At 40.5% G+C, this 22,360-nt stretch overlaps 1 protein-coding gene across 1 annotated transcript; it reads left to right on the top strand.

Annotated features, from left to right (window-relative positions):
* Positions 1-327: 327 nt before the first annotated feature.
* Positions 328-21,797, top strand: c5 (complement component 5; the record flags this gene model as incomplete). Its single annotated transcript, XM_079161468.1, has 41 exons — positions 328-558; positions 649-802; positions 965-1,035; positions 1,121-1,218; positions 2,146-2,228; positions 2,319-2,409; positions 2,497-2,605; positions 3,042-3,174; positions 3,539-3,654; positions 4,051-4,239; positions 5,546-5,749; positions 5,862-6,068; positions 6,772-6,921; positions 7,020-7,146; positions 7,258-7,323; positions 7,546-7,731; positions 7,970-8,054; positions 8,569-8,651; positions 9,961-10,100; positions 10,213-10,455; positions 10,537-10,597; positions 10,679-10,768; positions 11,603-11,815; positions 11,949-12,024; positions 14,764-14,923; positions 15,022-15,126; positions 15,381-15,552; positions 17,346-17,470; positions 17,737-17,817; positions 18,244-18,396; positions 18,515-18,577; positions 18,647-18,737; positions 18,913-18,952; positions 19,159-19,261; positions 19,356-19,430; positions 19,797-19,902; positions 20,499-20,582; positions 20,666-20,755; positions 21,178-21,270; positions 21,364-21,502; positions 21,576-21,797. The coding sequence occupies 41 exons, from the start codon at positions 328-330 to the stop codon at positions 21,715-21,717; spliced, it is 5,028 nt and encodes a 1,675-aa protein (XP_079017594.1). The 3' UTR covers positions 21,718-21,797.
* Positions 21,798-22,360: the final 563 nt, after the last annotated feature.

Raw genomic sequence — 22,360 nt, 5'->3', positions numbered from 1 at the left:
ACAACAATAATAAAGTAACATAATAACAACAATAATAAAGTAACATAATAACAACAATAATAAAGTAACATAATAATAACAATAATAAAGTAACATAATAACAACAATAATAAAGTAACATACTGTTAACTGGCGTCTGTGGCTGAGTGGAGAGCAGGGCCGTCCTTCATTCAGAGAATCAGCGGTTCGATCTCCGGCTCCGCTAGTCGCATGTTGATGTGTCCTTAACCCCAAAATTGCTCCCGTAACTGTGACTACGGTGTAGAAATGTGATAGAATCTGAATCGTAAAAGTCGCTTTGGATGAAAGCGGCTGCTAAATGATGTAATGTTAAGAGGAGTAAAGGCGTCCTCCCCCCTCAGGTATCTGATCACGGCTCCTCTCTCTCTGCGTCTTGATGCCGTGGAGACGGTATTGCTGCAGCTGTTCGGTTACACTGACGAGGTGACGGCCTACGTGTTCTTGAAGACCTCCATGGCTCCGGATCACGTAGTTCTGGCTCAGGAGGTCGTGACTCTTAACGCTCAGAACCACCACCAGGCCGCCGCCAAAGTCCAGGTGAGACGTGACGCATGCCGGTGAAGTTACCAGGACTTTATCTCAGGAGGCGTTTTAATATCGTGAGGTATCTTCCTGTCTCTCTCACAGCTGCACCCGGATCAGCTGGGTAAGAGCGTGAGTCATGTGACTTTGCACATCCAATCAGCAGAGATCAACCAGCACCTGTCTGTCTCTGTCAGCCGCACCAACGGCTTCCTGTTCATCCAGACCGACAAACCGCTGTACACCCCGCACCAGCGCGGTGAGACTTCAGAACTACAATTCCCACAATGCATCTGCACCAGTCACTGTTTAATCTCTGTGTCTCTTACTAAGTACATTTACTCAAGTACTGTGCTTATGTATATGTGTGTGTGTGTGTTTATGTGTGTATATGTGTGTATTTGTGTGTGTCTGTTTACAGTCAAGGTGAGGGCGTTCTCCCTGAACGAGGAGCTGAGGCCAGCCAATCGCAGCGTCTTCCTGACCTTCAAGGTGAGTGTGATGACCTTCAGCATCACGTTGATTTCAAAGTCAGAATCAGATCAGTGACCCCTCCACCTCCACCCCCACCCCACAGGACCCGGATCAGACCACAGTGGACATAGTGGAGATGATCGATGTGAACAATGGAATCCCGTCGATGCAAAACCCGTTCAAGATCCCCATTAAACCAAAGTAAGACCTTTAGACAGCCTGGCTGAGACCAGGCTGTTTATACTGTTATTAATGTGATTCCAGGCTGTTGATACTGTTATTAATGTGATTCCAGGCTGTTGATACTGTTATTAATGTGATTCCAGGCTGTTGATACTGTTATTAATGTGATTCCAGGCTGTTTATACTGTTATTAATGTGATTCCAGGCTGTTTATACTGTTGTAATGTGATTCCAGGCTGTTGATACTGTTATTAATGTGATTCCAGGCTGTTTATACTGTTGTAATGTGATTCCAGGCTGTTTATACTGTTATGAATGTGATTCCAGGCTGTTGATACTGTTATGAATGTGATTCCAGGCTGTTGATACTGTTATGAATGTGATTCCAGGCTGTTTATAATGTTGTAATGTGATTCCAGGCTGTTTATACTGTTATCAATGTGATTCCAGGCTGTTTATACTGCTATTAATGTGATTCCAGGCTGATTTCCTGTTATTAATGTGATTCCAGGCTGTTTACAATGTTATGAATGTGATTCCAGGCTGTTTATACTGTTATCAATGTGATTCCAGGCTGTTTATGATGTTATTAATGTGATTCCAGGCTGTTTATACTGTTATTAATGTGATTCCAGGCTGTTTATACTGTTATCAATGTGATTCCAGGATGTTTATACTGTTATCAATGTGATTCCAGGCTGTTTATACTGTTATCAATGTGATTCCAGGCTGTATATACTGTTATCAATGTGATTCCAGGCTGTTTATACTGTTATTAATGTGATTCCAGGCTGTTTATAATGTTATTAATGTGATTCCAGGCTGTTTATACTGTTATTAATGTGATTCCAGGCTGTTTATACTGTTATTAATGTGATTCCAGGCTGTTTATAATGTTATTAATGTGATTCCAGGCTGTTTATACTGTTATTAATGTGATTCCAGGTTGGGGATTTGGACCATTGAAGCCTCTTACTCTGATGATTTCACTACAACAGCGAGAGCTGACTTTGAAGTTAAAGAATATGGTAACAACTTAATCAGATATGACTTTAACCAAACAGCTGGTTCAGCATAATTAAAGAGTAAAATGTGAATTATTAACTGTCCTGTGTCAGTTCTTCCCAGTTTCTACATCCACGTGGAACCAGAAGCTAACTATGTTAGCTACGGAAGCTTCAACCGTTTCAGCTTCAAGGTCTCAGCCAGGTGAAGAAACAGCTGACATCACGTTTCAGATATCCAGAACTCAAAACCACTTAAATGTGTAAATGATATTAAAGGTGTTTCTCTCAGGTACGTCCACGGAGCTCCGGTGGCCAACGGGGAAATGTACCTGCGCTACGGCTACGTTAGCGGAAAGTCTCCTCCGGTTATCATCCCCAGCTCCATCAGAAAAGAGATAGTAAATATATGAAGTCTTAATATAAACATCACTGGGAAATATGTTGTCAATACAACACCGAAGGTTCACTACAGTTCATATACTTCTCTTATATTCTTATTTAAGAACACAAACATTTTTTACCTTTTTCATGGCCATTATTTCCAATTTGATCATCTTTGAAAGTCCATGTTTGTGTAAAAGTGAGAATAGCTTATCAAAATATAATGTTATAAAGTTTTTCTTTTTAGAATAATAATCTTTCATAATAATAATCTTTCATAATAATAATCTTGTCGTGGCTGAATGCAGCCTGAAGGAAAAGCCTTAAAGACAACAAACAAACTCAATATTCAACACTTTCTGATACGGACAGATTTCATTCTCTATTTCTACTTCTTCACTTCTCATAAACAGCACGGATACATCTTTACCTTTCAGTTTCTGTGTCCTTCAGTTGTCGTCGAAAGGTGAAGTGGACGTGACCGTGAACATGGAGAAGGTCCTCTCAAAACACGATGGACCCAAAGACCTCAATAGTCTGGTGGAGAAGTACCTTTACATCGCTGTCCTGCTGCAGGAGGACACAGGTACACACACTTAACCTTTATCCAAGTCTTTAACCTGACATTTAAAATGCTTAAACATGACATGTAAATCTTAATCCTAGGATTTAGTGTCCTATACCAGACATTACGAGTCTTAAACCTGAGATTTAATGTCTTGAACCTGACATTAAAAGTGTTTAACCTCAAATTTTAAGTCTTGAACGTCATATATAGTCTTAAGCTGATATTTTGAATGTCTTAAATCTGAGATTTAGGTCTTAAACCAGACATTTAAAATCTTAAACCAGATATTTAAACTCCTAAACCTGACATTTATTGTCTTGAACATCATATACAAGGTCTTGAATCTTAGATTCAAAGTCTTAACCCCATCTCTGTCTCTCAGGTGGGATCACTCAGGAGGCAGAGTTTGCTGCAGTGAAGTTTGTCAAATCACCTTACAGACTGAGTCTGGTATCCACGCCCCCCTTCATCAAACCTGGACTTCCTTATAACATCCAGGTTTGTCCAGACCGTCACACCTGTCCCACCTGTCCCACCTGTTCCCACCTGTTCCCACCTGTTCCCACCTGTCCCACCTGTCCCACCTGTCCCACCTGTCCCACCTGTTCCCACCTGTCCCACCTGTCCCACCTGTCCCACCTGTTCCCACCTGTCCCACCTGTTCCCACCTGTCCCACCTGTCCCACCTGTCCCACCTGTCCCACCTGTCCCACCTGTTCCCACCTGTCCCACCTGTCCCACCTGTCCCACCTGTTCCCACCTGTTCCCACCTGTCCCACCTGTCCCACCTGTCCCACCTGTCCCACCTGTTCCCACCTGTCCCACCTGTTTCAAGAGGAACGTTTGGGTGAAGAATAAAGTTTAATTCAGTGGTTTTTTATGATTTCTCTGCAGGTGCTGGTGAAGGATCACCTGGACAAACCGGTGAGCCGGGTACAGGTGCGTCTGGTGGAGCGCCGGCTGTTCAGACAGGGGATGGACAGCGAGGACCTACCCTGTCCCACCAGCGCCACCAGCCAATCAGACGGCCTCGCTGTCTTCATCTGCAACACTCAGAGTGAAGGAACCCGAGCGTTGCTGAAGGTGAGGAGGAGGAGTCTCATTCATTATTGTTTGTGTTGTTGTTGTTTATGTGTTATATGTTGTGCACATCATTGGCGGGCCGTGCATTGTATTCCTGGGCCTCCTGTGCTGTCCTACTACAGTTGAATTACCTCCTATTAACCTCATTATGACGCATCAATCCAGCAAACCTGCAGCGGATCCACGCATTCCACCACACAAGAGGGCCGCCGGGGGGGGGGGGGGGCGCCCGCCGGCCGGGCCGCGGTTGTGGAGATGTTTCCCTGTGAAAGTGTTCGTTGAGTTGTAGATCCACTCGAGTCTCTCCAAAGGTTTTCAAATGCTACGGTGTCCTCAGGTTAGCGTAGCATAGCACCAAACCAGCCATAGATGTGCAACGCTTCTCCGACGCTGTCAGCAAGAAACACCGTTCATACGAATCCTCTTCCTGCTGAGTCAGCGCTGCAGCTGTGTTCACTGACCATTTATTACGATGTCCAGCTTTTCCTGAAATGTCTTTCTTGAGAAAGACGTTGTCAGAAACTCCGCCACTAAATCAGTTTCTCCTCCTTATTCAGCTGTTGAGTGTTGAAAAAACAAAGCTCGGTAAAAAAATAAATAAACTACACCAATCAAAACCCTAAAAATGTCATAATTTCTTCCATATCTTTCAATTTCAACTCTTACTCATACTTGTAGGCCAGCTAGCAGCTCTGACACGTCAAAGAATACGCCCAACATGTCAAACTAAAGATCTGATTGGTTGAACACTATGACGATCAACAACATCGTCCCCATTCACTTAACCTGCACATGGATTCACTGGTGAGTCTGCAGGCCTGGGGCCTCTCTTCTACCTAGAGACACAGAGGTGAACTCTGATTGGATCAAAGCTCTACTTAAAACAAGCTGCACTGAAGCAGAGCAGCTGAGGAGCACAGTAGCTGTGCAATGAGAACATAAGATGATGGGAAACATATTTATATAAATCATGATACATGTAGTGTATTTAAGAAACATGATTAAATTATAAAATTGCTGTAACTTTGTGATTGTGTGTAGACCAGCAGGCTTTGAGGCCCTGACGGCCACCACTGGTTTAGTTTATGTGTATTCTTACTTGTTAAAGTTGACTTATTGTTGACATGCTTTTGTTAATTGTTTACATCTCATTTAATTTGTTGTTTTTGTTGTTTATTTGTCTTCTCCTGTTGTTTAGTTGTAAAATGTTTACTTATTGTTTACGTGTTGTTCCTGACTTGTTTACATTCTGTTGACTTGTTATTTTTGTTGTTGTTTATTTGTCTCCTTCCCGTTGTTGACACAGTTTGAGACGGCGGACCCCGTCCTCCCAGCAGCCAGTCAGGCCGGCCTGAATCTGGAGGCGTTGGCGTACCGGTCTCCAAACCGGCGTTACCTTTACATCGACCCCCCGATGGCCGGCAGCGGCCTGGAGGTGGGACGCATCACCAACATCCAGGTGTACTCGGCCACGCCCTCCTACGTGCACATCACAGCCTTCAGCTACCTGGTGAGGGAGACACAGCGGCTGATGATGCCTCACGGTGTCGGTGTTTGCGTCCTGTTACTGTGGTCACTCATCGCTACGGCGTGCCCCCCCCCCCCCCCCCCCCCCCCCCCAGGTGCTCTCTAAAGGGAAAGTGGTGAATTTCGGCAGCCAGGAGTTCGTCTCCGGCGGCAAACAGACTCTGCGCTTCGAGGTGACGACCGCCATGGTCCCGTCCATCAGACTGCTGGTCTACTACATCCTGTTCGGGGAGGGGACCAACGAGCTGGTGGCCGACTCCGTCTGGCTGAACGTCAGAGGGAAGTGTGTGAACGGACTCCAGGTACTACGAGTCACTGACTTTTACTCTTTCAGACATGTTTTTGCGAAATATGCAAAAATGTGAGGTCCTGAATCCGAGCGGTTCTGTTGAACGTCACAGTGTCTCACAGAACTGAATCTGTTTCTCCTCCTTATTCAGCTGTTGGGTGTTAAAAAAACAAAGCTCGGTCGTCTCACAGCTTTAACCTTTTCACAGTGTGTTTTCACTTCATCAGTTCATTCGTAAAATGTTTGTCTTAAAAATGTTTTATTCACCGTTCAGTTGTACGCTCCGCCCTCTTGTGTGAAAAAAAAACAAGATGGCGACAGACAAAAAAACAATATGGTGACAGACAAAAACTGAGATGGTGACAGACAAAAAAACAAGATGGCGACATATGAATGTTTTTTTTTTGTGAGGCAGTTTTAAAGTAACAACAATATATAATGTAATTCAAGACAAATCATGTAAACTAAGTGAACTCAGTGCTGCCACTGGTGGCTGGAAGATGTACTGCAGTGACACTTCTCAGTTACAACTACGACTATCACTACTATAGTATCAATAAAACCCCAACGATACCTACAGGGGCAGGTAGATCTATAGCAAAGTGCTTTCATTATAACCTCCTAGTTACAGCGTTTACATCTTCCATTTATAAAACGGATAACTTGTACTTGTACACTCTGTAAAAAGTATGTTTTCTAATGAATGTTTGTGTCAGACTGGTCTGTCGTATCCTAGTCGAGTCTACAAACCGAAGGAAAAGCTCCAGCTGGACATAGGGACCAATCGGGACGGCCTGGTCGCTCTGTCTGCCGTCGACTCCGCCCTCTACGCGCTTCGACCCAACTACAAGGACCCCGTGACCATGGTAACCCAGACGTTGTTGTTTACAGTGTAACTTAATAGATGTCTTCATGTGAAGCGCCGTCAAACAGGCAGTAACAGGAAGCACGGTGGCCTCTGCAGGTTCTGCGTCACCTGGAGCAAAGCGACCAGGGCTGCGGCGGCGGCGGCGGCAGAGACAGCGCGGACGTCTTCCGATTGGCCGGCCTCACCTTCATCACCAACGCCAACGCCCGCCCGTCAACCGGCAGTACGCCGACCAATCAATCGATCAATGACGAACGACAGTCAGAGTTTTTAGAAATGTGTTGATTTATGTGTGTGTGTGTGTGTGTGTGTGTGTGTGTGTGTGTGTGTGCAGTTGAGGCGTGCACGGCATCCGTGCGTCCAAAGCGAGCTCTGACTGAAGAGCAGAAGACAAAGAAAGGTGAGACTCCACCGGTCACTCGCTTCTCTGGAGGTCAAGTTCACCCGGGAACCTTTTCTTTTTGTTTTAAACCGTGTTCAGACTTCTCAGCCAAAAACCAGCCAAAGTTTACAAGTATACACGTTTATACGTTTATACACGTTTATCAGTTCATATTTATAGGTTTATTGATGCGTTAGGTTGTGTAGCGGTAGATAACGGTGTGTCTGTCCGTCTGTCCAGCGGAGAGCTACGGTCGACTGAAGACCTGCTGTGAACGGGGCATGAGGTACATTCCAAAGAGTTTGAGCTGCCTTAACTTCGCCCTGCAGCAAGTCAGGACACACGCTCCCTGCAGACGGGCCTTCAGAGAGTGCTGTGAGTTCCTCCAGCAGCACCTGGACCAGAACCAGGTCCTGGGACGCAGCGGTCAGTCCTGAAAACATCACCGGTCTTTTTTTGTTTTGTGGAAGTTTTATTGTGCAGAACTTCCAGCAGGATCTTTGCCTAGCCTGTAACACTAGAGTGTGTGTGTGTGTGTGTGTGTGTGTGTGTGTGTGTGTGTGTGTGTGTGTGTGTGTGTGTGTGTGTGTGTGTGTGTGTGTGTGTGTGTATGTGTGTGTGTGTGTGTGTGTGTGTGTGTGTGTGTGTGTTTGTGTGAGTACAGCGATGGGTGCAGAGTTCGACGTGGCTCCTTCTCTGGTCCGGAGCTACTTTCCAGAGAGCTGGATGTGGGAGGTGCAGCGTGTCAGGTGAAACAAATCAAACACACCCACAAATCTGTTTGTTTGGCCCTGGAGACCAACCTCCAGTTCCTAAAGGACACTAGAGCGTGTTAGAGCTGCATTCTCTCTAATGTCCACCAGGGGGCGACTCCTCTGGTTGTATAGAAGTCTATGAGAAAATGACTCTACTTCTCTCTTGATTTATTACCTCAGTAAACATTGTAAACATGAGTTTATGGTCTCAATCTCTAGTTTCAAGTCTTCTTCAATACAGCATGATGTTCATTTAGTAAATGTCTTCTTCTATCGGAGCGTCTCTACGTCACTCCTCCTCAGTCCACATATGATCACTTCCTGTTCACTGGTTGCAAAAAAAAACCAAGATGGCGACGTCCGTGATCCAAGATGGCGACGGTGAAATTGCTGAACTCGACTGCGTCCCCGTTTGAACTGAAGTCGACCTGAACTTATGAGTTCTGATCAGAGACGCTGCAGGACGTTGACATCTCGTCTCTGATCGTCTCCGTCTTTGTGTCTGTAGTTCGGGCCAGTTGTCGGTCGTCAGGCCTCTACCGGACTCTCTCACCACCTGGGAGATCAAGGCCATCGGCATGTTCAACAACGGTGAGTTATCCACGTTTAACACCACCGACCTCTCCTTCATTTAACACGTCTATTCTCCCATGTGTTGGTTTCCTTCCTTCGGTACCCGTGTCTCTGCATCCTTTTCTTCTGCAGGTGATTAAACTGTTTCATGAACAGTTTCAGAAGCAGGTCTCCATAGATCTCTGAGCTTTGAACTAAAGTGGTGGCTCACAGCAAGAGGGCTTCGGGTTCAATTCCCGGGCTGGACGGCCCCTCATGTGTGGAGTTTGCGTGTTCTCGTCTGACTTCATGAACTTCCACAGTCCAAAGAGGTTCATTGAATCTCTGAATTGCCCGTAGCTGTCAGATAGTCCAGGGTTTACCCAGCCTTCTCAGCTGGGATCAGCTCCGGCTGTTTGTCTTATATGGAATATTTTGATTGATCCTTATATCCATTGCTCCTCCAATGAATCGCCACCTCAACGTGGTGGATGAGTTGTTGTGCCCCAGTGACCCTGAGAGCTGTGTTTTCAGGGGGCAACAGCTCCTGGTAGGGTCTCCTAAGGTCAAAGTGGTCTCAGGGGAGGGGCCAGACTAAGAGCGGTTCACTGACCCTTGACTTGGCTTCCTTCTGGTGCCAAACCTTGGGCCAGACCTTGACACATGTGGCCCCGGCCAGGCTTCAGGGAGCGCCGCCCTGTGGGCCCACCGCTCGCAGGGATAGGCATTGGGTTCACGTTCAAAGTGAGCCGGACGGCAGGCGAGGGCGGGGAACCGATCGGTGTGCCGGCCCCCGGGCATCGCGGACGAGCTCTAGGGACGTGGAATGTCACCTCTCTGGCGGGGGAAGGAACTGGAGCTGGTGAGGGAGGTGGGCTCACCTCTACGCACCGGCTCAGCAAACCAGACTCTTTTTCTGGAGTTGCCCGGGGCGAGAGGTGGAGATACTCACCGTGCGTTCTGAGGACTCCATAGAGTTCCTGGAGGACTTCAACGCTCATCTGGAGGAAGGCGGAGCCTGATCCGAACCCAAGTGGTGCTTTGTTGTTGTACTTCTGTGCTACTCATGCATTGACCCCAACAACCACCATGTTGGAGCATTGTGTGTCTCTACAGGTACACACCTGTGTGTGTGTGTGTGTGTGTCTCTACAGGTGTGTTGATGTGTTGTGTGTCTCTACAGGTACACACCTGTGTGTGTGTGTGTGTGTGTCTCTACAGGTGTGTTGATGTGTTGTGTGTCTCTACAGGTACACACCTGTGTGTGTGTGTGTGTGTGTGTCTCTACAGGTGTGTTGATGTGTTGTGTGTCTCTACAGGTGTGTTGATGTGTTGTGTGTCTCTACAGGTGTGTGTGTTGCGGAGCCGGTCCAGGTGTCGGTCCGTCTGGCCCTCAGTGTGGACGTCCCTCTTCCTTATCAGGTGGTCAGAGGAGAACAGGTGGAGCTGACGGGCTCCGTCTACAACCAGGAGGCCGACGCCGTCACGGTAACAACACCAGACTACACGTCCCATGATCCTCTGCCTGTGGCCGCCTAGTCTAGTTTACTAATAACTCTGGTCTCCTCCTCCTCCTCCTCCTCCTCCTCCTCTTCCTCAGTACTGTGTGACGCTGACAGCCGGTCCAGCGGTGTGTCTGCAGCAGTCCCACCCTGTTGCTGGGGGGGCGGGGCTTCACTCCACCTCCTGCAGCTGGAGCCCCCTGTCCGCTGGGGGGTCTGCGAAGGTGAGCTTCACCCTGCTGGGTCTGGAGCCTGGAGACCACGTACTGACCTTCACCCTGAAGACCCCCCGAGGAGGAGGAGGAGGAGGAGACATCCTGGTGAAGACGCTGAGAGTGGTGGTACGGATGAGTTTCATATTGAATGTTGTATGAAATATATAACCACAACAAACCAGGAGAGTCCGTGTTCTTTGTTTCCAGCCTGAAGGAGTGAAGAAGGAGGAGTTCTCTGGAGGCAGACTGGACCCACAGGGACTCTACGGTAAGAACTGACCCCTGATCAGCTGCTGCTCTCTGATGACGGAGGAGACCAGTGGAGTCACTCTGCTCTGTGCTGCTTCAGGATCAGAGAAGAGAACGGTGGAGCTGAGGAACAAACCGCCGGCCAACGTGGTCCCCAACACGGCCGTGGAGAGGATGCTGACCATCAACGGTGAGACGCGGAGCTGTGAAGAGTTCCTCTGTTTCTTTGTTGCTCCAGGATTAACCCTCTCTTACCAAATGCTGTTCACTTAAAGACAAAGTCCATCCTCCTTTCTTTGTTAAAGAGTTTAATCCCAGTACATCGTTTGAGTTCCAGTAAGAAGTCCTTCTCCATTCATGGAGCACTGATGACAGTCGAGCCTCCCCGGTTGTATTTGGCCGGTTTGCTCCCTCCGCATTGGGAGCCCGCCGGCCACCGCAGACCGCACGTCGGGCCTTGTGTCCTGCCGTGCTACGGTGTCCTCAGGTTAGCGTAGCTTAGCTCCAAACCCAGCCATAAAATGTGCAACGCTTCTCCGACGCCGTCAGCAAGAAACACCGTTCATACGAATCCTCTTCCTGCTGAGTCAGCGCTGCAGCTGACTGACCATTTCTTACGATGTCCAGCTTTTCCTGAAAAGTCTTTCTTGAGAAAGACGTTGTCAGAAACTCCGCCACTGAATCTGTTTCTCCTCCTTATTCAGCTGTTGGGTGTTAAAAAAACAAAGCTCGGTCGTCTCACAGCTTTAACCTTTTCACAGTGTGTTTTCACTTCATCAGTTCATTCGTAAAACGTTTGTTTTAAAAATGTTTTATTCACCGTTCAGTTGTAAAAAAAACAAGATGGCGACAGACAAAAAAATGGCCAAAATGCTGAACTCAAGGTTTCCAAACTGTATCAGGTAACAGGTAACATCACATTGTGATATTTAATCTAAACCAGAATCCCTGTGGCTGAAAGGCCTCCATCGCCCCCTGTAGACCGTCGGTGTAACTACACGTTCTGTGTGTCTTTATGAACCAGGTGAGGTCATCGGTGACTTCCTGTCGGTGATCTACAGCCCCGAAGGCCTCCAACAGCTCGTCAACCTACCGGCCGGGTCGGTGGAGGCGGTGGTGGGCGGCGTCCTGCCTCTGGCCCAGTTGTACCAGTACCTGGAGACCACGAGCAGCTGGGACGTCCTGGGAGGAGACATCAAGAAGAACTCAGAAGACCTGAGAGAGAAGATCAGAGAGGGTGAGGAGACGCTGACGGAGACCTGAGGAGGTCAACTTCCTGTTTACTTATTTACCCTGTTTATTGTGTGTGTGTGTGTGTGTGTGTGTGTGCGCGTGTGTGAGTGTGTGTGTGTGTGTGTGTGTGTGCGCAGGTCTGGTCAGTATCAGTTCATTCAAAGGGGGAGACTCCAGCTACAGCATGTGGATAAAGAGAGAACCCAGCACCTGGTGAGAACACACACACACACACACACATATATATATATATATATACATAATATATATACACAGTTTATATATGTATATATATATTTAATTATTTATTTTTTAACCTAAACATGAACCCTTAAACTGAGTCACACCTTCACGTTGCATCATCTTTTTTAAAACTGTACGCTGTCATAACTCGCCCGTCGTTGTTATTATATATCATATATAATATATCATATATCATATATTATATATCATATATTATATATGATATATCATATATCATATATTATATATCATATATTATATATTATATATTATATGTCATATATCATATATTATATATCATATATCATATATTATATATTATATATTATATATTATATATCATATATCATATATTATATATCATATATCATATATCATATATTATATATTATATATCATATATTATATATCATATATCATATATTATATATTATATATTATATATTATATATCATATATCATATATTATATATCGTATATCATATATTATATATTATATATTATATATCATATATTATATATCGTATATTATATATTATATATTATATGTCATATATCATATATTATATATCGTATATTATATATTATATATTATATGTCATATATCATATATTATATATCATATATCATATATTATATATTATATATTATATATTATATATCATATATCATATATTATATATCATATATCATATATCATATATTATATATTATATATCATATATTATATATCATATATCATATATTATATATTATATATTATATATTATATATCATATATCATATATTATATATCGTATATCATATATTATATATTATATATCATATATTATATATTATATATTATATATTATATATCATATATCATATATTATATATTATATAATATCATATATTATATATCATATATTATATATTATATATATGATATATAATATATTATATATCATATATTATATATTATATATGATATATTATATATTATATATTATATATCATATATCATATATTATATATCATATATCATATATTATATATTATATATTATATATTATATATCATATATCATATATTATATATCATATATCATATATTATATATTATATATTATATATCATATATTATATATTATATATTATATATTATATATCATATATCATATATTATATATTATATAATATCATATATTATATATCATATATTATATATTATATATATGATATATAATATATTATATATCATATATTATATATTATATATTATATATCATATATCATATATTATATATCATATATCATATATCATATATTATATATTATATATTATATATTATATATCATATATTATATATCATATATCATATATTATATATCATATATTATATATCATATATCATATATTATATATTATATATTATATATCATATATTATATATTATATATTATATATTATATATCATATATCATATATTATATATTATATAATATCATATATTATATATCATATATTATATATTATATATCATATATCATATATTATATATCATATATTATATATCATATATCATATATTATATATTATATATTATATATCATATATTATATATTATATATTATATATCATATATCATATATTATATATTATATAATATCATATATTATATATCATATATTATATATCATATATTATATATTATATATATGATATATAATATATTATATATCATATATTATATATTATATATGATATATTATATATTATATATTATATATCATATGTCATATATTATATATCATATATCATATATTATATATTATATATTATATATCATATATTATATATCATATATCATATATTATATATTATATATCATATATTATATATTATATATTATATATTATATATCATATATCATATATTATATATTATATAATATCATATATTATATATCATATATTATATATTATATATATGATATATAATATATTATATATCATATATTATATATTATATATTATATATCATATATCATATATCATATATTATATATCATATATCATATATCATATATTATATATTATATATTATATATCATATATTATATATCATATATCATATATTATATATCATATATTATATATCATATATCATATATTATATATTATATATTATATATCATATATTATATATTATATATTATATATCATATATCATATATTATATATCATATATCATATATCATATATTATATATTATATATCATATATTATATATCATATATCATATATCATATATTATATATCATATATTATATATTATATATCATATATTATATATCATATATCATATATCATATATTATATATCATATATTATATATTATATATTATATATCATATATCATATATCATATATCATATATTATATATTATATATCATATATTATATATCATATATCATATATCATATATTATATATCATATATTATATATTATATATTATATATCATATATTATATATCATATATCATATATTATATATCATATATCATATATCATATATAATATATTATATATCATATATCATATATAATATATTATATATTATATATTATATATTATATATTATATATCATATATCATATATTATATATTATATATTATATATGATATATAATATATTATATATTATCTCCCTCCCTGTCCTTCAGGCAGACAGCCCTGGTGGTGAAGACCCTGTCTGTGGTGGACCCGGTGGTCTCTGTAGACCACCACACTCTCTCAGACTCAGTGTCCTGGTTGATCCGCCGAGCTCAGCAGCAAGACGGATCCTTCACAGACACTTCCTCCTTCAGAGCCAACAAAGTCATGGTCAGCACCTCCTCCTCCTCCTCCTCCTCTTCATCATCTTCCTCTTTGTTTGTGAGTGACCTTCCTCTCTTTGTGTGCTGCGTTCTGATTGGTTGCAGGCTGCAGGGACGTCTGCTGTCGACCGATCGGTGTATCTGACGTCCTTCGTGCTGATCGCGTTGCACAAAGCTACGAATCTCAAAGACCGCATCCTGCGTCTCCAGGTGAGGACACCTTCATCCTCCTCTTCATCATCTCATCATCTCCATCCTCCTCTTCATCATCTCCATCATCTCCATCCTCCTCTTCATCATCTCCATCATCTCCATCCTCCTCTTCATCATCTCCATCATCTCCATCCTCCTCTTCATCATCTCCATCATCTCCATCCTCCTCTTTATCATCTCCATCTTCCTCCTCCTCCTCTTCCTCCTCCTCTATTTTTGATTCCATAAACCTTTAAATATTCTCTCTCTAGTTCCACGATGACAGCATGAGGTCTGCAGTAAACTACATTTCCCAGCATGCCCTGGGTGTGAAGAGTGTGTATGTGCGTGCGGTGGCGACCTACGCTCTGACCCTTCGTGACCCCGACAGCATGGCGGCCTCCGAGCTGCTCAACAGTCTGGAGAAACTGGCCCGAGACAAAGGTGTGTTTCTGCTCACGTTACAGCGCTGCATCACCATGAACCATCTATTTATCCATCTATTCATCTATTCATCTATTCATTTGTCTATTTATCCATCTATCCATCTATTCATCTATTCATTTATCTATTTATCTATTTATCCATCTATCCATCTATTCATCTATTCATTTATTCATTTATCTATTTATCCATCTATCCATCTATTCATCTATTCATTTATTCATTTATTCATTTATCTATTTATTCATTTATCTATTTATTCATCTATTCATCTATCCATCTATTCATCTATTCATTTATTCATTTATCTATTTATCCATCTATTCATCTATTCATTTATTCATTTATTCATTTATCTATTTATTCATTTATCTATTTATTCATTTATCTATTTATTCATTTATCTATTTATTCATTTATCTATTCATCTATTTATCCATCTATTCATTTATCTATTTATCTATTTATTCATTTATCTATTTATCCATTTATCCATTTATCTATTTATCTATTTATCTATTTATCCATCTATTCATTTATTCATTTATCTATTTATCTATTTATCTATTTATCCATCTATTCATTTATGCATTTATCTATTTATCTATTTATCTATTTATCCATCTATTCATTTATGCATTTATCTATTTATCTATTTATCTATTTATCTATTTATCCATCTATTCATTTATTCATTTATCTATTTATCTATTTATCTATTTATCCATCTATTCATTTATTCATTTATCTATTTATCTATTTATCTATTTATTCATTTATCTATTTATCTATTTATCCATCTATTCATTTATTCATTTATCTATTTATCTATTTATCCATTTATCCATCTATTCATTTATCTATTTATCTATTTATCCATTTATCCATCTATTCATTTATTCATTTATTCATTTATCTATTTATTCATTTATCTATTTATCCATCTATTCATTTATTCATTTATCTATTTATCCATTTATCTATTTATCTATTTATCTATTTATCTATTTTTCCATCTATTCATTTATTCATTTATCTATTTATCTATTTATCTATTTATCTATTTATCTATTTATCCATCTATTCATTTATTCATTTATCTATTTATCTATTTATCCATTTATCTATTTATCTATTTATCTATTTATCCATCTATTCATTTATTCATTTATCTATTTATCTATTTATCTATTTATCCATCTATTCATTTATTCATTTATCTATTAATCCATTTATCCATCTATTCATTTATTCATTTATCTATTTATCTATTTATCTATTTATCTATTTATCCATCTATTCATTTATTCATTTATCTATTTATCCATTTATCTATTTATTCATTTATCTATTTATTCATTTATCTATTTATCTATTTATTCATTTATCTATTTATCCATTTATTCATTTATTTATTTATCTATTTATCTATTTATTCATTTATTCATTTATCTATTTATTCATTTATTTATTTATCTATTTATCTATTTATACATTTATTCATTTATTTATTTACTTTCTTTGTTTCAGTTTTAGTAATTTCAGTTTATTGTTTATTATTTTCTTATGTTTTATTTTGATCATATTATATTACCATTTGTGTGTCTGTGTGTGTGTCTATATATGTGTATGTGTGTGTGTGCGTGTGTGCGTGTGCGTGTGTGTGTGTGTGTGTGCGTGTGTGTGCGTGTGTGTGCGTGTGTGTGCGTGTGTGTGCGTGTGAGTGCGTGTGTGTGTGCGTGTGTGTGTGCGTGTGTGTGTGTGTGTGTGTGTGTGTGTGTGTGTGTCTCCAGATCACCCTGCTGTTCTCAGGTATTGGCAGGAGTCCAGCGTGACAGCTGATTGGCTGAAACCCAACCAATCCAGCGGTCTGACGGTGGAGACGACGGCGTACGTCCTGCTGACTGTGCTCATGAAGGTCTGACAACTCTTCATCTTCATCTTCATCTTCTCATACAGACGATGATTACTGGTTTAATAATACATTTACATATACATATACCTTCAATATTAGTAGTATAAAGGTGAAGTGTGAGTAAAGAGTCGTACTGATGATCTCAAGTCGATGAGAGCCTGATGGACTCAACCACACAGATGTAAATAGACAGTGAAGAAACACTTTATATATTTATATGTATTACTTTGATGTATAATAATAATATTGATTGTTGTTTTGTGTTAAAGGGAAGAATCCCCTACGCCAAGCCCATCGTGTCCTGGCTGACCCAGGATCAGCACTACGGAGAGGGTTTCTACTCCATACAGGTACACACATACACACACACACGTCCCTATACTTCTGTCTTTGTGAGGACCCTCGTTAACATAAAGGATTCTGGGGCCCCTCACCCAAACCTTAACTATCACACCTTAAGGCCGGACCACAACCCGGATCAGTACTCTAACCTAAACCTGGTTCTAACCTCAACCTTAAAACCATGTCTGAGCCTTTGAAGACGTGAGGACGGAACAAAATGTCCTCTGTGGTTAACAACTTGTTCTGCATCCCCGGTAAAATGGGCGGAGCCACATCCGGGCATTTGGACCTGTTTTGGCTCGATGTGAACTTTGAATTGGATCAGTACTTGGGCTGAGACTGATGACGTTCCACGAGTCCACGAGTTCACGAATACAGAGAAGTACGAGTGTTGAGGAAGACCCTCTGTCTCTCTTTACCCGTCTGTCTCTCAGGACACACACTTGACCCTGGAGGCGGTAACGGAGTACAGTAAAGTCGTCCCTCGAGCCGTCCTCAATCAGGACATCAACGTCCGCTACAGCAGGAAGGGATCACTGGGACGAGTCCAGCTGAGCCAGAGCCGACCCGTGGCCACGCCCATCCAGGTGAGAGGGAGACAGGTGCACGACGGTGAGACGGACTCGGGAGAGGGAGACGGGTTCTGTGCTGCCGTGATTAATAACCCGTCTGTGTTTCTATGTTCCTGTTTCTTTTGCGTCCCAGGTGACGAAGGATGACGACATCACCGTGTCCACGGGTTATGGGAAGGGCGTGTCCAGCGTGAAGGTGGGTGTGGTTTAAAGTCAGTGTAAATGTCCCAGCATGCCCTTTAACTTTCCCTCACTGTGTCTCCAGATGAAGACGGTTTACTATGAGACCACCGCGCTGGATCTGAGCTGTAACTTTGACCTCACCATAGAGATGGCGGGCCCCGACACCTCAGACGGTAATATTCAACCCAACTTTACCAACACTGTGTTCATAGCAACCTGCTACAATATTATAGTTCACACGAACACACCTGTTGAGTTAGAGATGATGCAGCTTGTATCTGTCTGTCTGTCTGTCTACCTGTGTCTCTGCTCTCTGAGTGACCTTCTTCTTCTCCTCCTCCTCCTCAGACCCTTCTCTCAGTGCTCCTCACCTGGTCGCCTGTGCAAAGTGAGAGAAGAATTATTATTAATATATTAAACTTCTAATACTTAACGTGAATATTAACATTCATGGTTTTGTCACTTTATTTTGAAAAGATTCTCCCTCGACATCATCACTCAGCATCCAGAAATATGAAATACATTATTTATGACCTTGTTTATGTCAGATGAGTGTATTAAAGACATGATTTATATTTAAATGACGTGTTTCAGGTACAAACCTCCTCTTAACGAGGTCTCCACTGAGTCCAGTCTGACCGTGATGAAGATCCAGCTGCCGACAGGTGTGGAGGGTTACCTGGAGGACCTGAGACAGGTGAGCTCTGATCACACCATGCTCGTCAGTGAGACAGGTGAGCTCTGAGCACAGCTGTTTGTTCTTCAGGTGTAACTGAATCTTTGTTTTTCAGTTCAGAGACTCAGACGAGCCGACGATCTCTCACTACGAACTACAAGGAACCACTGTGGTCATCCAGATGGACTCTGTGAGTAACAACAACAACCACAACACACACCAATAACAACACAACAAACACAACAACACACACCAATAACAACACAACAAAAAACACAAACAACAAATAACAAACACAACAACAACAAACACAACAACAACACACACCAATAACAACACAACAAAAAACACAAACAACAAATAACAAACACAAACAACAACAAACACAACAACACACACCAATAACAACACAACAACAAACACAAACAACAACAAACACAACAACAACAACAAACACAACCAACACAACAACACACACCAATAAGTAAATCCAGTAGAATGTTTTATTTTATTCCCATAATGTTTAGTTTGAGGTCACTTCCTGTCTGGTTGCTAGGTTCCCTCAGACATCTTCCTGTGCGTTGGTTTTCGGATCAGGACCAGGTTCAGGGTGGGCGGGGCCAGCGAGTCCCTGTTTAGCGTCCATGAGGCTCATGACAAAGGTGAGTGTGGCTGTGCATCCTGGGATTTGTAGTCGTTATCCGGTATGTTTGTAGTTCTTAAGAGGTTTGCGTTCAAGATTATAATCTGAGTCAAACCTGTAATTAGGAGCTGCTAATTAAACTAATGTTAAACATATTATGAGTTAGTGTCCATGAACTCAATCAAGGTTCTGACTTCAAGTCAAAATGTCTCCATCACATGATCTCATTTGTCAGGGCGTGTTTAGCCTAGCTTAGCACAAAGACTGGAAGCAGGGGGGGAAACTGTTAGCCTAGCTTAGCACAAAGATTGGAAGCAGGGGGAAACTGTTAGCCTAGCTTAGCACAAAGACTGGAAGCAGGGGGAAACTGTTAGCCTAGCTTAACGCAAAGACTGGAAGCAGGGGGAAACTGTTAGCCTAGCTTAGCACAAAGACTGGAAGCAGGGGGAAACTGTTAGCCTAGCTTAGCACAAAGACTGGAAGCAGGGGGAAACTGTTAGCCTAGCTCTCTATCTGATATTTACCATAAAACGATCTGAAACATCAGAAACTCACTCTGGAGGATATTTTATTTAAATGTTGGATTGTTCCTTTTAAATGTCTTTTGTCCTGCAGGCAGTGAATGCACCAAACGGTTCTCCTACGAGCAGCAGAAGCTGCAGCGCCTCTGTGTGGACGAACAGTGTCAGTGCATGACAGGTAGCTGTGGGACGTGTTTTATGGTGTTTAAGTTGTTTGTTTTTAGGTGTAGCAACACATTAAATATCTTGTTGTTGTTGTAGCATCGTGTGCTGCCTTCAGAGGAAACATCGATGTGACGCTGACAGCAGCCAAACGTACTAATGAGACCTGCAGACAGCACATCAAATATGGTGAGGATGAGATTTCATGACAGAGTTCTGATGCTGAGCATGAAGGTAGGACGTAGTCGTCATGATGACATAGTAGAGACCTGTCAATCACTGTGTAGCCCCGCCCTAAAGCATCCCCTGCTTTATGGTCTGTGTGACTCTAAATGGACCATCATTTACTAAATGAACATCATGCTGTATTGAAGAAGACTTGAAACTAGAGATTGAGACCATAAACTCATGTTTACAATGTTTACTGAGGTAATAAATCAAGAGAGAAGTAGAGTCATTTTCTCATAGACTTCTATACAACCAGAGGAGTCGCCCCCTGGTGGACACTAGAGAAAAGTAGAGTCATCTTCTCATAGACGTCTACAGGAAGAGGATCTCTGTCATATGTTCGGCGTTCAGGAACTCTTCTGAGACCTTTGATCTCCCTGCAGCCTATAAGGTGAAAGTGAAGTCTTCAGCAGGAGAAGGAGACTTTATGACCCACACAGCCACCGTAGTTCAAGTCCTGAAGAACACAGATACAGGTACAGTAACTCTGCTGCTCGTGCCTCACTCTGATTGGACAGAAATGAAGTGGTGTGACATCACTGTTACCTGGATCTCTGTTGGCTTTGCAGAGTTTGAAGCGGTGAGTTCAGGGACGGTGGTGGAGCTGGTGATAAAGGCCACCTGCAGCTCTGTGGACCTCCAGATCGACCGGGAGTACCTGGTGATGGGAGCCAGAGGGTCAGAGGTCACGCTGAGCCAGGGCTTCAAGTCAGTGTCTCTCTACCAGAACGTCTTCTCCTCCTCTTCCTCCTCCTCTGACCTCCTGTGTCTCCTCCTCCAGGTATCGCCTCCCTCTGGACTCGGAGGCTCTGGTGGAGCTGTTGCCATCTCGCTGTAGTTCTCCTGAGTGTTCGGACTACAACTCCCAGCTGGAAGACTTTGCTCTGGACCTGCAGTTGTCCGGCTGCAGCGACTCGTCATAACTCACCAGAGAAGAAGAAATATGATGAGCTCAGTTTAATGAAAATGGGTTTAATTCTTCTTAAACAAACTGTGTTATCAAGTCATCCTGTCAATAAAAGTTACATTAATAACTGAGTCACTGATGTATAAACACACACACACACGCGCACGCACACGCGCACGCACACGAGCACGCACACGCGCACACACACGCACACACACACGCACACACAGCGGCCATAAATATCTGCGACCATCAGACAGCGAGCCCACAAGTTAGACTTATTTTTAATGCTTGGACTGTGTGACACTGGAAATTATGTAGTGCAAATATTTCACCAGTTCCTGTATCCACTATGTGGCGCTAGAGAACACGCGCAAACATGCATTATGTTGCTCTATATCAAGTATAGACCACATCGTGTAAATCCAATTCAGTGTGTCACATAACGCTGTCTTCCTGTTGTCAGTAGGTGGCACTATGACTTTAAGTGGAAATTGGCTCATAGACATCCTCAGGCCATGACTATTATCAAGTATGGCAAGTTTGGGACAGATTTGAGCAAGTCCAGTGGAGTTACATCAGCTTGTTGTTTAACGGCGAATCACTTAAAATGGCCGCCATGCCACGGCTTCGCCATTCCATCAAACGTAAAGCTTTGA

This window comes from Pholis gunnellus (genome assembly GCF_910591455.1).
Source record: "Pholis gunnellus genome assembly, chromosome: 6".
Classification (NCBI taxonomy): Eukaryota; Metazoa; Chordata; class Actinopteri; order Perciformes; family Pholidae; genus Pholis; species Pholis gunnellus.
Note: the sequence above shows the minus strand (reverse complement) of the source record. Positions and strands in the feature narration are given on the sequence as shown.